The sequence below is a fragment of the Channa argus genome, chromosome 8, assembly GCF_033026475.1.
Source record: "Channa argus isolate prfri chromosome 8, Channa argus male v1.0, whole genome shotgun sequence".
Lineage (NCBI taxonomy): Eukaryota > Metazoa > Chordata > Actinopteri > Anabantiformes > Channidae > Channa > Channa argus.
Window position 1 is genome coordinate 4070419 of NC_090204.1, and position 15543 is coordinate 4085961.

Genomic DNA, 15543 nt, shown 5'->3' on the forward strand with positions numbered 1-15543 from the left:
TCTAAGTCAAGGAGAAAACATCAAAGCAAAGTCCTATCAGAAATGTGTTCACAGTTCACGAGATGCAAGTGCGAGAAAGAGCAGAAAGGAAGTTTTTTAATTTAATTTTTTTAATAGATTTAAGTGCACAGGAAGATGAGGAAGAGCAGGGAAACACCTGCTATAACGCCACGGGGTTTTTCCAGCGCAGCATCACTTGTCTGCCCTCTGTAATGACCAGAGATGGGAGACACGTGATGATGGATCACGGTGTAGTGTCTAATATTTCAGTGGGCTCTTTAAGAGCAGAGCCTCTGCATCTGCTGATTTGTCAGCAGGCGCCGCGCCGCCCTCCCTGCACGTCCTGCTGCTGCACTTTCATACCGGACTAACGAACTGACAGACAGACCGGCCGGTTTACCGAGGGACTCGTTCAGTGCTTGTGCATCTGAAGAGACCGGCACATCCTACGTGGATATTCCTTCGTTATGAATAATCGGTAACTGAAACGAAAATGCGCCGGGGCCCAAGTCCTCGCCATCCCGGGTTATGCAGGTGTAAAAGGTAGCCAGCGTGAGCTGCTTTATGTAGGGACACCTTATCTCCGGATCGCATGATACATGTTTTATCCACAGCCATGACATTTTCTGCTTTGGAATGGACGACTTGTGCTGGCTCTCGCCTGTAATTCCCGTCATCGCATTTCCCCTCTTTGCTGGTTTGGCTGGTTCGGTGGGTTTAAGCAGCAGCAGCACTTTGATGAAGTAAGTGAGAAACATACAGGACCGCACCTCTCTCACATTACTGCGTGCGCATCTCATTATAGAAGTTTCCTGCACATTATGTCCTCTTTATTCATATGAACACATCAGCAATATATTTATAAATATATTGTAAAGCGCTTTATTTTTATCATTGACTGGCTGTTTTCTGGCTGTGCAGACGCTGGAGCTCAGTATGTCCTCAGTGGTTGTGACAGGACAGAGTGAACAGAGCCAGAGAGAGTTACCCATGGAGAGCTGGATGTCTCACCTGCCATGTGCTCTGTGGGACACCCCCCTGTACCACCTGGCCATCCCGGGTAGGCTGCCATATTACAGTTCTCTGTAGAGCTGATGAAGCACGCTGGGTAATATTAGTAAAAGTATGTGAGAGGTTTCACTGATTACTATTTAGAAAGAGTAAGACTGTCCTAGCTGCTATTTATGGGGGGCCCTGAGAGGGTAGTGCCTTACCTCAAAAGAAAACACACGGAAACAGACAAAAGCCAAGCATCTAACCATGATTGTGTTCATTATCTTTTCCCCAATTAGGCAGCCACAATGCAATAACTTACTGTCTGGATATGAATGACACATCCCCTGTTGACCTTACTCAGCCAAACATGCTTCAAAAGTTGGACAAGTACATGAAGCCCCTTATTCGCCCCTTTGTGTACAGGTGGGCGATAACACAGGTAATAAATCACAGGTAAAGATGTAACAGCTAGTGGTATTGTTAACAAGGAAGCATTTGTAATAATATTTAAAACTCAACCGCGTTTAAAGGATAATGCATCCGGTGTCTTGCAGGAATATACTGTAAAGAAGCAGCTGGACTGTGGGGTCAGATACTGTGACCTGAGAATTGCACACAGGCCCAATGACAGTTCCACCGATCTGTATTTCTACCACGGTGTTTACACCACACTCACTGTGGAGGTAAAGTGATGACCTGCAAACACAAATGTCTACAACATGTCGGCACTGTGAAAACTTTGCTTGTGTAACGACCATCCGTAGCTAGAACGCTAGCAATTAAGATAACCGTTAAAAACTTAACAGCACAGTTATTCTCAGTAAACGCATGAGTGCGGTGAGATGCTAAACTCTTCTGATTCTGTTTTCCAATGCCCGAGTTTGAAATGGATTTTCACCTCTGACAAACTTGTTTGAATCAACAATCATGTTCTGCCCTGTAGCCAGTCCTGGCAGGGTTCCATGTGCGCTATTAAACCTTTTGCATAAAGCTGCGTATTAAAAGATGGAGTTATGCTGAACAAGCAGACTAAATGGTACCTCCTGTTTTCCTCACAGACTGTTCTAATGGAGATAAGAGAGTGGCTGGACGCTCATCCCAAAGAAGTAGTCATTCTCTCCTTCAGCCACTTCCTCGGCTTGACCCAGGAGCTTCACATGCTGCTGCTCACCACCATACGTAATGTGTTCACCCCCAAACTATGTCCCAAAACCGTAAGATATCTTCTCCAGTTTAATCTATTAGAGCTTTAACAAATCCTATTGAAAGACCTATAATGAATTTGTGTGTATTATGCTGCGTCTATAGCCAAAGCCTGATGAAGCTTATTTTTCTGTACACTTTGTTATCCAGAAAGTATAACTCCATAACAACAAACAACACTGGAGTTTATATACTGTCTTGTCCTGTTGTATTAAATACTCACTACACTTGAGCACTAAATGTGGATTAATGTGCAGGTGAGAATAGTCCCTAACAAAGGCAATATTTCCCCGTTTGATTAACTTTTGGTAAAACCTACAATGCGCAGCTGCTGACACAACTCTAAACCCATATTTATGACTTTTAGATGATTTACATCTTCAGTAGGAACATATGAGTTCTGGGTTGACATAATGGGGAAGTACAAATCTATTGAGCAATGAACCAACACTTTGGTTTTGGTCTTTGGTAGGAGTTTAACGTAAGAGAAACATAGACTAATTACATGAAAAATGAAATTAAACTTATCATATTGTGTGTGTGTGTGTGTGTGTGTGTATATATATTTCAGGAAGTGTTGACTCTCAGAAACCTGTGGGCTTTAGGCTACCAAGTGATTGTGTCCTATGAACACAATATTGTCAGCTATCATGGCGACCTGTGGCCACACATTCCTTACTGGTGGGCCAATAAATGCAAAGCTGAGGCTCTTATAGAAGAGTTTGAAGACAGGAAGCAACACGGTAGACCAGGTAATCTTTTACTACTAAGCACAGACTAGGAACAAAATCATTGATTTGTTATCTGTTAATTACAATCTTAATCTCTTGTGTGTTTTGGCTTTTAGGCGGGTTGTTCGTCACAGGCATTAATCTGACAGAGGATCTAAAATACATCTGCACTCACCCGACAGAGTCTCTGAAGGACTTGGTGATGGCCACTTATCCCACGCTGCTTAGCTGGGTAAAGGAACAGACTCCCGGCTCTAAGCTGGGCTGCCTCAATATTATTGCTGGGGACTTTATCACAGAGAGCAACTTTGCTCCAACTGTTGTTACACTGAACGAGAAACTACTCAAGTGGTCCTCGTGATTTTATACCGGTATGCATTATTCACCAAAATGTGAAACCCAGCATGAAAAAAAAAACAAAACACAGACAGAAAAATAATCAAGTACTTGAATTATTCATTTAAATATAATTGCACTTATTGGAGGCAGTGAAACGTATATTTTAGTCTTAAAGCTGCTTGGAAACAGACTTTTTGGCATTTTGACACACAGTTGCTTGTTTACATTCAGTTCACTGTTTATGCAATGTGTATATATATATATATATATATATATATATATATATATATATATATATATATATATATATATATATATATATATATATATATATATATATATATATATATATATCTCAGTTTTCACAAGTTGGCAAGGTGGCCAGTTTTTTGTTATGGTGACTTAAGCAATAATAAAGCAACTAATCTCACCTTTACATAGGTATCTTCAATGAGTAGCACAATATATTCAACGAGCACATGTGACTGTGATGCAGGACACAAACTTTTATAAGTATCACATGTAGGCAGCAAGTGTAAGAAGTGTATCACTTACAATATAAAGTATTTATGCATACAGAATGTAGAGAAGACTTATGCAAAACGCATGTGAAAGTAATTTGCATGAACCAGCCCCAACTGTGGGATTTCTAATTGATTTCAGCAAACAAAAACCACCCTGATTTGAATTAACCCTGCACCGCTGTGCCTGTGAATTTTTGCTTTTCCAATAAACATGGCTTTTTTTTATGGAAACCGAATCCTTTTCTTCACTCACTAATCAGATGGACGAATCAGTGTTTCCTATACGTTGTCTGTGCTGGGTGGTCTGGTTGTCTGCCTACAATGCCTTTTTTTCATTGACACACAGGTGACTGTGCCGTTGCTGTTTTTAGCAACAGGCAATGTCAAACAATGCAGTCGAAACCTTTGTGGTCCTTTGTGCTCAGTGCCTTTCAGTTTCCACACAAAAGCTTGAGTTATGTCATCTGTGTAAACTGCTATTCTGGGGTCATGTCTGTAAATAATGGCAAGCATTTATCAGCTCCACCACAGCAGCCTGCTTTTTGTCAAAGCACCTGTGAATACCTGTTTTGCCAAATGTATTAAATTAGTTTTAATGACACACTGATAAACATAAAAACATTTGAAGTCCAACCTACAGAGCAGAAATAGATGTAAATCATTGTAACAAATAAACCCCAGAAGTGGAAAATAATATCCTCATTCTAAAACATCTGATTGGACATCTTTAAGCATTTTATAATTTAAATAAACTGAAGACTTTTCACCAAATAAAGAAATTCAGCATTTTAAAAGCACAAACACACCACAACACCAGACACAACACGAACACTTGTGGCCTTTATAATGCAGGACAAGCGTCAGCATGGCCACTCTGAGCAGTCTGCAGCCACACAGCCCCATACACAGTAAAATGTGGTACACTGTGTGTAAAGGTGGTAAAATGCTCTGCACTTATATAGCGCTTTTCTACCTATTGGCACTCAAAGCACTTTACGCTGCTTCTTATTCACCCATTCACACTCACACACTCATACACCGATGGGGGAGCTGCTATGCAGCTGGCCAACACTCACCGGGAGCAACTAAGTTGGGGTTCAGTGTCTTGCTCAAGGACACTTCGACGTGTGACCTGAGGAGCCAGGGATTGAACCAACAACTGTGAGATTGGTGGACAACCGTTCTACCTTCCTGCCCCACAGTCGCCCAGATACACAAACTGAATACTCAGGTAAAAGTGCATGTATTGGTGTTAAAATATCTGCCACTATAAGTACTACAAATCTTTTACAAAAGTAAAAGTATTTTGAACAATACTGATTATGGTGATGTATCGCAAAACATGTAAACTGTAACTTAAATAAATAATTAGGGTCAAAGGTCACAGTTGGTAAAGGTGGAGCAGATTTGAACAACTTTACGTGCTTACGTAACAGGTTGTTAACCCATAATTATACATCAGCATTTATTAGCTCAAGAATTAATTTAAATAAAAAAAAAATTTTATATTACAACCACCAGGCGTATGTCAACAATTTGAAATTACAAGCTCAACTTCCTGATTGACGTCTTACTTTAATGTCCTCCGTTGCGACGTCACCGTCATTGTGGATGTTTGCAAAAATGTGTTTTAACACGTTTAACCTGTTACCTAGACCTTCAAGCAATCTGACTTTCCGAAGTTTTCCTGCAACAGTGGAATCTCCACTGACCAAAATGCCGCAGTACCTGTTAGTCTCCCCGTTATAGGAATCAGGAAATTCGGGCTTTATCCTCCCTCCTCTTCCCCCTTTGTTGTGCATTTTGTGGTCGACCTTTACTTTAAGGAAGGAGCCGATCGATCGTATGATGAATGCTCTAAACGTGTCTCTCGGGTTTTTAGTTTGGTTTGGTTACAGCGAGTCTGTGACTGACTGTGCGACATGGATCCCAGCTTCCAGGACTGGATGTCAGCTTTATCGGAGGAGCTGTGGGACATTCCTCTGACAGACCTGGCCATACCCGGTACAGCTGATCTTTTTCAGTTTCAATGTAACTGGCTTGAGCGGACTTTTACTCCTAAACAGCACAAAGAGCTCAGAGCAGATATTCAACTATCACTGACTGATTCGTTTCTACTGTTCACTGATGTTATTCTATTAACGAGCTAAACAACGAAATTAATCTGCAGCAAATGTGCTGAATAGTACTAATAAATGTTAAAGTCACTAATACTTGTTTCATTTAAGTTTTATTCATTAATTAGTAATTGTCAAAGACCCCGAGGTCTCCTTTAAAAGAGAGACCAGGGCACAGGTTATATTAGTGTAAATTTACATGATGAGCCAGTCACACAAAATTGAAGAGCACACACGGACACACTAAAACAATAATATTAAATGTTAGCAAACAGAACTAATGAGGAGTGCGTTTGTTGTCTTGTCACTTTTGTGTTTCATTCCAGTAACAAGGTGTTAGTACCTGAAACAAATATTTTCCAGTTGCACGTCTAATAAATCAGTACCTATTTGTAGACTGGTGTTAAATGATCTGAGGTGAAACACTTAACCCTGTGATGATCCAGTTATGTGGAAGCAGCATAGTGAGCTACAGCAGTCAAAATAAGCAGCACTGAGTACACGAGTATTTCAAACTGTCAAAGCTCTTGCTCTTTTTTAGGTTATACGACACACAGACAGAAACATATATTAGGAAACTGACAGAAAATCAACCGTTGGTTAAAACCTTGCTCAAACACACACCAGCAAATGTGTAACCTGTAACACATGCAACCTCAGAGACACTGGCCATCTCTGAATCATTGCTTTTAGTGTGAGAACCAACAGAGAAATTTAAATTCTTGAGTCTATTTGCAATATTTACTAGAGGTCACTTACCTAGAGAAGAATTTCAGTGAGAAAGTTGGTTTGGACATGAGCTATAACTAACGCTGACACCTAGTGGCAAGACGATTTTAAATGAATACAAAAACATGCAAAAAGAGTTAGGACATAGACGAAGCTGCTAATTGTAAGCATGATTGATGCAAAATGGATTTTAGCACAGTGCTGGCTCACTGCAACCCCACTTTCTTGGACCACAAATAAGTGCTAGCACGTATAGACCAGGAGGTCTCCAGGGCAAAAATGTTTAATGGCGAGATTAGGCAGCAGGGCAGTATCCCTGTACTTCATCTCAAATCCCCATTGCTGTGAATTTGGTACAACACACAGTAAGAATCAACATCAGCTCGTTTTTCATCTTCATTGATTAACCACATTGATCAGGACCTGAACCGAAATGAATACTTGGGCGAAGTTCCACTGTACGTGGTTTCAGTTACCATTATTGCAAATGCTAGATTTCCTGAATTCCCAGTCCTTAAAATGCCTTATTAACAACACCTCCCTGCCAACTTGGTAGTTTGTCCTGAAAATAAGAAAAGCCATAATTAGGGAGTCGAGATCTTTTATTCACTTTGACCTCATTATACTTACTCATGAACTCTTATTCCACAAGGAGATCCACTCACTTAAAGTCAGGATTGACATTGACATAGTGCACATTGTCAACAAGTTTAATCTCCTGCCCGAAGCAACAGACACAAAAGCCGGATACTGAAAGCAATGTGTCGATTCTTTTTTTTGGGCTTTCTGATTAGCAAGCCTTGGACCTTAGCAATAGCTTTTCCAGTGAGCTCTTCCACATATTCATTTCCGATCCTGTTCCCGTCCTCCTGCCCGGGCGTCCACAGAATAGAGGTTGCATTCAGGGGTGTCCAGGCCTTCTTCAGCCACACTTGTGGAGATCAGGAGGTTGACATTGCCCTGGTGGAAATTGCAAATTGTGTCTGCCTGCTTATGCTACAAGGAAATTATGCGAATGTAAGAATGTAAAATCTACAAACTAGCTGTGTCATGTAAGAGATTCCATTGCCGGCCCCAGTGAGGATGGCTGCCTTGATGCCAGCTTCTTGTAAAGCACTGTTGTTGAGCACCCACTTATTTAGGCAGTGAATGTTTTGAGGGGTTTTACTGAAGAGGATGTCCTTTGGTTGCACACTTGGACAAAACTGGCTCCGTAAGATATTATGTTGTAGACAGTCTCCAGGGAGCAGTGAGCATCCATCCTTTGCAGAGTGTCATTGCTGAGCAGGGCATAATTATGCTTTCTGTGACAGATGTCTGTTGTCCAATTTTACCCCTGAGTGAAGAAATACACAAGCAATTCATGAGTGTGATCAGAAAAACCTGCAACTAACCCTCAGAAGCAACTTTTGATTTGTATTTCAGTGGCCTCATGCAGTCACAAAGGTAAACGGGGTCTCCTTACCATCATGAGTGAACACCCTAAAAGCAAAAACATCTCATTACTCAATGGAAAACGTAAACCTTAAATTTCTTACCTCGCTTCTCTAGAATCACCATACTCTAGTGTGCCTCACTCTGTCAGTGTAAAGTCATAAGGTAGGTTCATGTAAACATGGATCACCTCCATCATCCATTTCAGACTTTTCCCAAATGGGTCCTACAAGAAGAAAGTACTGAAAGAGATTTTATGAATTCGGTAAAGCATGGCTTTGACATTTTGATGTTAATCCTTACCTCAAGCCTTTTTTCCCACAATGTCAAAGCTTTTTATGGGTCTTGGTCCGTTGTTATTTAACTGAGGAGCATAATTGTAGTTGAAACTATTGCTGAGTCCAGGTTGGCACAAACCTGACAGAGAGAAAAATGAAGGAGGCAAGAATCATGAGTGATCGGACATACCAGCTTTTATAAATGTAATAAAATGCAAGGCCAGATATGTGAACCCGAACCTGCAGGACATGCTTCACAGTCCTTTCCAGAATGTGTGCTCCCCCTTGTCCCTGCTGATTCAGTGAGGCCCAGAATCGGAGGCAATCACGCTTCTCCTTTCCATTTTTTCTCCACATAGCGTCTCATTATCTTGTTGTAGACTGACTCCTTGTGGGTGTGGGGACACTCATCAATCATCAGTAGAGTAATATCTGTAAGGAATCGTGAAGAGTTAATTTACCTGGTCATCACAATATGATAATCAAAGATGGTTACAGTTCACGGTTACCGACCTGAGAGCTCTACGTTAATCACAGCATTATATAATCTCTGTGCAGTACAGATCACCACGACCACATACTCTCCCCTCCCTGGCACCAGAGTGTAGTCATGGCCCAGTTGAGGCTGGAGCTCTTAGTTTTAATGTTGGTCTACAAGGCGACCTTACAGAAATTAATGTTCAAAGAACACATTAATACTGTGCTATTAAGTATTTGAGGTTGTTAAACGATTATTGACCATTATCATCAATTATTAACCATTGTTTTTAATATTATTAAAACCATACAGTGCTGTTTCTTCTGGGCATTGTATACCTTGTTTACCAGGACCACCACCTTAGCCTCTGCCTTTTGGCCTCATACCCAGCAGCAGGGGTCTTTCCTCCTCCTGTCGGCAGCCATTTAATTATGTTGTCTCCCTGTAGAGCCCTTTCAACCACTTCCTCCTGTCATCCATAAAGATCCATCCTCCACTTTGCTCCTATTTGCCGGTTTAACACATTTTTTACGCCGCTGTAGAAAACAACACTTCTAGTAATGTTAATGAATCTGGGCAACAATGCTACTACTTACTAACAGCTATCCCCTTTTTATTGGCCTAGCCAAATTAAACAGAATATTTGCCTTTTAAGAAAAATATTGATATTGTTATTAAAATGTGTTACCATTGCTCATTAAAGCTTGCCACTGTCTGTGCCCTGTCAGCACTTTGTAATTCGGAAAATGTACGGTTACAAACATTATTAGGTTAGTATAAAACACAGACTAAACTAAGAACAAGATATAAAATCTAAATGTTTAATATGTCATAAAAGAGGGCTTACCACAGTCATACAAAATGCCGTCGGTAAAATTCCGAAGCTTTTTAAGATGAGGCAGAACTTTGCAGAGTGAAAATCTTACACTGGAAGTGCTCATCTGCTTTGACACTGTGCATTTTACACTAGTGAATTCAATTCTACATATTCTCACAACACTGAGGGATGATCTTAATTTTCCTGATGTTGGAATAACTTCGGGGAAGCCATTAGACTTCGTCACTGGATATTTTACACTGGGGAGTCGACTGCCTAATGTGTCACTTGTACTCATCTAGGAAGCCATGATGCAATGAGTTACTGTCTGGACATCAGCTCCCCCCTGGTGAGATCTGAGTCCAAATGTTTCACCCTCCTTGACAGACTTTTCTACTGCTTCACCAGACCTGTCATTTTTAAATGGTGCACAACACAGGTATGTGTGCTGCAGAATGTGAAAAAGTACTTTCATGTTTATTTTTGTATTTTCAACACATTGCATACAAAATACAAGATACAATAGAAAACAAACAAACAAACAAAAAACACATTCCATGATCGACAAGGAGCATGAAGGAGAAAAAGGGTAAAGCAATAGTCAGGCAACTTGTGGGGTGAGAAGCCCTATAGGCAGTAACTGTTGGGTTTTTTTGGTTATTGTACTTATTTATTTTTACGCTGTAGTTTGCAGAAATTCAAAGGGAACCATTTAGGGTGTCTCACAGCTCATATGATTTGTGGGCGTTGAAACCAAAACTAATAGCTGAATAAGCTAAAATGCTCCGTATGGTCAAGGAGAGCTGCAGATTTGCGAGATATTCATCTTTTGATGTCTTATTGCAAAACACACAAAGAAGTAATCATGTGATTAATTGTTACAATAACAAGAATTTTTTAAAGCAGCTTTCAATGTTTGCAAAAACTAGTTGGATAAATAATATTCATCGTAAATATTCAGTACATAATATTTTTTTAATAAATGTCTTTTAATTTCAGGATAAAACCATCGAGGAGCAACTATTGATGGGGATTCGGTTCTTTGACCTGCGCATTGCACACAAACCAAACGACACATCCAGCGATCTCTACTTCACACACATCATATACACACATTTAACTGTATTGGTGAGTTTTTTAAACTTGTTTAAATGCACAGGTTTGTGTTTTTATAGCATGTTTTAAGTTAACATCTTTCTTTTACAGGAAACGCTTTTGTCTGTTGCCACCTGGCTGGACTCTCACCCAAAGGAGATTGTAATCCTTGCTTGCAGCCATTTCGAGGGAATGGACGACAAATGCCACGAATCATTTATTCGCTCCATAAAGAAGCTGTTTGGCTCAAAACTCTGTCCCCGGAAGGTCAGTTCTCTCTTCATGCAGGTGATTTTTCTAATTAAACCAACGCTGTGCCTTATCGCATCAGATCTGCCCTCCACAGGAGCCAGTCCTGACCTTGCGGAGTCTGTGGGCATCTGGTTACCAGGTCATTCTCTCCTATGACTCCCAGACTGCTACAAGACATCCAGAGCTGTGGCCTAACATCCCCTATTTGTGGGCCAACCAGCACACAGCTCAAGGAGTGATCAGTTACCTGGAATGTAAGAAAGATCTAGGGCGTCCAGGTGAGCTTACACTTACACTTTGCCTCCCGTCTTTTCTGACATTCGAATTTTGGAGCATGTACAGTTAAGTATTTATTATTAAACTCCATTCAATGCTTTAACCAGCGTGTTTCATGAACAACGTTGTCAATGTTTTCCCACAGAGGGCTTCTTCATCTCCGGCCTGAACCTGACAGCTGACAGGTGTTACATCACCAAGAACCTAAAGCAGTCCCTGCAGACTCTGACCTTCAGTAACTGGGACTGTTTGAGGAAATGGGTGAAGGAGCAGATACCGGGGATGGGCCCCAAGTGCCTAAACATCATCGCAGGAGACTTTGTGGGGCCACTTCCACTCTGCTCTCTGGTCATTGCTCTGAACCAAAAACTTGTAAAGAAAAATGGCAGCTTTCTAAAAAAGTACCGTTAGGGTTGATGCCAAAATACAGATGTGAAAGTAATTGTTGGTAACCTTTCATGAAAGAAATAACCTACCTCTCCCTCGGACATAACTAGAAGTTTACAAAAGAAATATCAGAAAATCAAAAATGGAAAGAAATATTAATTAGACTTTGCTTTTGATTCTACTGAATGTTTTTAAAAAACCCAACTAAGGCCATCTTTTAGTAATTAAACAATGCTTAATATCTGATTACAAGTTAAAGGCAAAATTGAAAATACTCTTAAATATCCCAATAATCTAATTATTTAACATATATCTAACATCAAAAGCAAAATCTAATACTCGTTTTCCTTTTATCACTTGTGAGATTCAAATTTCTTCAGAGAAATATGGGGGATCTTTTTTTTTCCCATTGAAAAATGTCATGCAAGTCTGTAGCTACTGTTTACCTCATTATAAACACTTATTGGCCACTTTATTAGGCACATGGGTACAGTCTCAATTCTACTTTTACAATGTTAAAATTTGATGAGAAGAGTTGGTTCTGAAGTTTTGGACACCTTATTTAATATGAATGAGGGGGCCAAAACATTAGAACCACGACTCCACCAACCACTTCCACCTCGATAATAAACGGAGATTAGAATTATCACCTTTCTGACAGAAAAATTAGAACACTGTAAAAGTAGAGTTCATGGCAGAGCTTCCGCATTAGATTGTACAAGTGTATCTAATAAAATGGCCAGTGAGTGTATATATACCTATCGTATTTAGCGTCACAGAAAAACACCCTAATCTAATTTTGAATCTGTAGTTTTGTAATGTGCATTTTAATATTTATACAAATCTACATCAGCCATGAACAAATGGATATTCACACATATTTGAATACACAGCTCAGTGCATACCATACGTGGTTGTGGTACCATTTGGTGTCGTGCTTTTTTGCACCTGCCGTCATGCAGCAGTTCTGCTATCTGCCTGTGAACAACTTCTGGTAACGTCCATAAGCAGCGGTGCTGATGATGACCTTGACAACAGCTGATCCCTCATCTGCATTCACCTGCACGTCCTGAACAGTGGCCTCCTTATACAGCCAGCTGAAGGTGAAGACACTCATTTAGTACGGATGCCGTTATTCTAAAGACAGAAATTACTGGGAGAAACCGCTCGTACCTCAGCTGTGGAGTGCTGAGGTCAACTTGGAGATCCAAAATGTGTTTTCCTGTACAGTTTATAATCCGTTCTTCCACTGCTTTCTTCAGGTCATCTAGGCCTCGCTCTTGTAGGGCAGATATTGGCAGCACGTTGAGCTCTGCAGATTGATAGCTTAATAGGGACAAAGGAGAAAATGCTTTACTGCCCAATGTGGCTCAATCTTATTCTCATTCCACAAAATACAGTTAGTTTCATGAAGAATATATTAAACAGGGCTTTTACTCTTACTTGTCAACAATGTCAATTTTATTGTGGATTTCTATCATAGAGTCCATCAGCCTATCAGGGATTTGCAGGTTCTGTAGGACATTCAGAACGTTCTCCTTCTGATTCACCGTCTCTGGATGACTGATGTCTCTAACGTGAAGTAACAGGTCCTAGAAGTATGAGAAGCACGAGCAACGAGTCAGCTCACTCTGCTCCGGCAACATCCCTCCACTGAAACTAGTCACGTTGCACGAGTATCATGTACGTACAGAGTGTTTAATATCCTCCAGGGTGGCAGAGAAGGAGTCGATGAGCTGGTGGGGCAACTGGGACAGGAAGCCGATTGTGTCCACGTACAGGACGGTCATGTGACTGGGCAATCGGCCGGCATGGACCGTGACATCCAAGGTGGCGAAAAGCTGGTTCCTGGGCTGGAGACCACTGTCACCTGTCAGTGCTTTGATCAGGGTTGTTTTTCCTGAGCCAACAGAGTGTGGAGAAAGAAATGCTTAAGCTGAAGCCCTGAATACTACACAATATCAAAACAATACGCTAACACAACACGCTCTCACCACAGTTTGTGTATCCTAACACAGAGACCACAGGAATCTCTTTGTGTTTACGCTGAGATCGCAGCAGGTGCCTCTTTCTCCTCAGTCTATCCAGCGCCGATCTGATCTTCATCTCCCGCTCCTTCAGCAGCCTCTGCTGGACCTCAAACAGGGTCTCACCTGTTAGGGACCAATCACCAAACTGAGAAACCAACTTCTAAACGGGGAACACTAAGCTTAACAACATCACTGTAGTGACGTTACAGTACCTGAGCCTCCAATGTATCTCGATCCTCCGCCCTGCTGATCCAAGTTTGCCATTTCATTTTTGAGACGAGATCTGCCAGTGATGTACCGAGAATGACAGATATTTTTCATGTTATCAGGTAGAAATTAAACCCAATATTGTCTCAGAATGCAAACAAATGTATAGCAATTAAACTTGCCTTAACAAAGGAATCTCTGCCAGAGAGATCTGTAACTTGGCCTCTTTGGTTCTGGCGTTGCAGCGGAAGATGTGGAGAACCACAGAGTATCTGTCAAAGACTTTCACCCCCCAGGCTACCTCAAGCTCCTTCTGTATGAACGGAGCATGAGAAGACCATGACTGCATGAAACCTTTGCATTTGGAGACAAGACGCAATTTTCGGTCAAACTCACCTCAGACGCAGGAGACAGACGCTCAACATTCACAAAGACAGCAGTGATTCCTGGTGTTTGTCGGATTTTCTCTGAGGGGGACAAACACATCTGTAAAATATATTTACACATTAGACATTTAGACTTGTTAAATCAATCGACTGAACGTGGATAACACCTGTAAGGGACTGGAAGTTCCCTTTGCCAAATATCCTCTTCTTCTCTGGCGTTTTGGTGGACAGGGTGATCATGTCCACCACTCTCCAGTTGTCTAAAGTGTTCACAAGCCCCACAGCCTCGGCCATCATCAGCTCAGCTTTAAATTCCAAAGCAAAGAGTTAAAGAAGCTATTATGGTGATGGGCGACATGCTGCAGGTTGGTCTTACCGCTGGTCAGATGCTGCTTCCTGCTTCCCCACTTTACATCAGGATGAACGATGAAGACGCTGTGTCGGCCCTCTCCTATGCCTGCAGGAATCTGCTGCTGGAACAGCTCCTCCACCTCGCTGTCCTCAATAAAATCTTCATCATCATCATCTTCGTCCTCTGTAAACCCGGTTCGCTGCCCACTGTTAGAGTCCCTTGTGCTCTTCAGTCTGCATGCAGAGAGCGCAAACGCCCTGAACTGCGGGACTGAAATAAGTTTCAGGCAGCGGTGGGGAAAAGTTTGGTGGAGTCTGCAGGTTGATGCTGCTGCTATCTGACAGGCCTGTGTGCAGGGTCGTAGCAAGATTGGCAGCCATGAATGAATCCTCCTTAGTGTCGTCATGCTGTCTCAGGAAGGTCTTTCTGTTATAACCAAAACGAGCTCAATATGAATTAACCTCCGATCACTTACTGTAAACTCACTAACAACGATCATGCTTCAATAACAGTTCTTCTTCTTCTACTTCTACTAAGAGTCAAAACAACATGGGCGGCTCGCACTGCCACCTGCTGTAGCTCTGGGTATTGCTGGTGCACTAATCTAAATCAAACTGTACCCAATAAATCATATTTACTATTGGTGTTAAACACAACATATAATGTATAGCCCACGTGCTGATATTTTTGGAAAACTGTCACGCCGCGTTTTAACCAGATGAAGTGTCAAACTATAGCGCTTATCATTTATGTCATATTTTGTCAGCTTGTTCTTACCGTTTATGTTACATGTTTATTTAAACGCTTGCAAATCGTATATGAAAACAACTTAGCATACGGATGATTCTAATAATAAAAAAGTATAAAATAAAATGCAGAAAAGCCTCGGTCTCAAAGGTGCAGTCTGCCCCC

At 41.2% G+C, this 15543-nt stretch overlaps 3 protein-coding genes and 1 pseudogene across 5 annotated transcripts; 2 read left to right on the forward strand and 2 right to left on the reverse strand.

The window, feature by feature from the left end:
• The first annotated feature begins 277 nt into the window (after positions 1–277).
• plcxd1 (phosphatidylinositol-specific phospholipase C, X domain containing 1) lies at positions 278–3374 on the forward strand. Of its 2 annotated transcripts, XM_067512135.1 has the most exons (7): positions 278–743; positions 922–1060; positions 1293–1435; positions 1551–1679; positions 2055–2210; positions 2771–2951; positions 3047–3374. In XM_067512135.1, the coding sequence occupies exons 2-7, from the start codon at positions 937–939 to the stop codon at positions 3289–3291; spliced, it is 978 nt and encodes a 325-aa protein (XP_067368236.1). In that variant the 5' UTR covers positions 278–743; positions 922–936; the 3' UTR covers positions 3292–3374. The 2 variants fall into 2 exon arrangements, with proteins under 2 accessions (XP_067368236.1, XP_067368237.1); XM_067512136.1 differs by lacking the exon at positions 278–743 and having other exon boundaries at positions 988–1123.
• A 1997-nt stretch (positions 3375–5371) lies between these two features.
• On the forward strand, positions 5372–12563 carry si:dkey-66a8.7 (PI-PLC X domain-containing protein 1). The gene is made up of 6 exons (XM_067512137.1): positions 5372–5797; positions 9949–10085; positions 10646–10774; positions 10853–11008; positions 11088–11271; positions 11415–12563. The coding sequence occupies exons 1-6, from the start codon at positions 5716–5718 to the stop codon at positions 11678–11680; spliced, it is 954 nt and encodes a 317-aa protein (XP_067368238.1). The 5' UTR covers positions 5372–5715; the 3' UTR covers positions 11681–12563.
• Positions 7581–9254, reverse strand: LOC137131366 (ATP-dependent RNA helicase DHX58-like; annotated as a pseudogene).
• On the reverse strand, positions 10105–15037 carry gtpbp6 (GTP binding protein 6 (putative)). Of its 2 annotated transcripts, none has more exons than XM_067512134.1 (10): positions 14656–15037; positions 14447–14584; positions 14290–14360; positions 14076–14203; positions 13899–13969; positions 13651–13809; positions 13348–13556; positions 13100–13248; positions 12830–12982; positions 10105–12753 (listed from the first exon to the last, which is right to left on the reverse strand). In XM_067512134.1, exons 1-10 carry the CDS (start codon positions 15035–15037, stop codon positions 12627–12629), a joined length of 1587 nt encoding a protein of 528 aa, XP_067368235.1. In that variant the 3' UTR covers positions 10105–12626. The 2 variants fall into 2 exon arrangements, with proteins under 2 accessions (XP_067368235.1, XP_067368234.1); XM_067512133.1 differs by having other exon boundaries at positions 14076–14206.
• Positions 15038–15543: the final 506 nt, after the last annotated feature.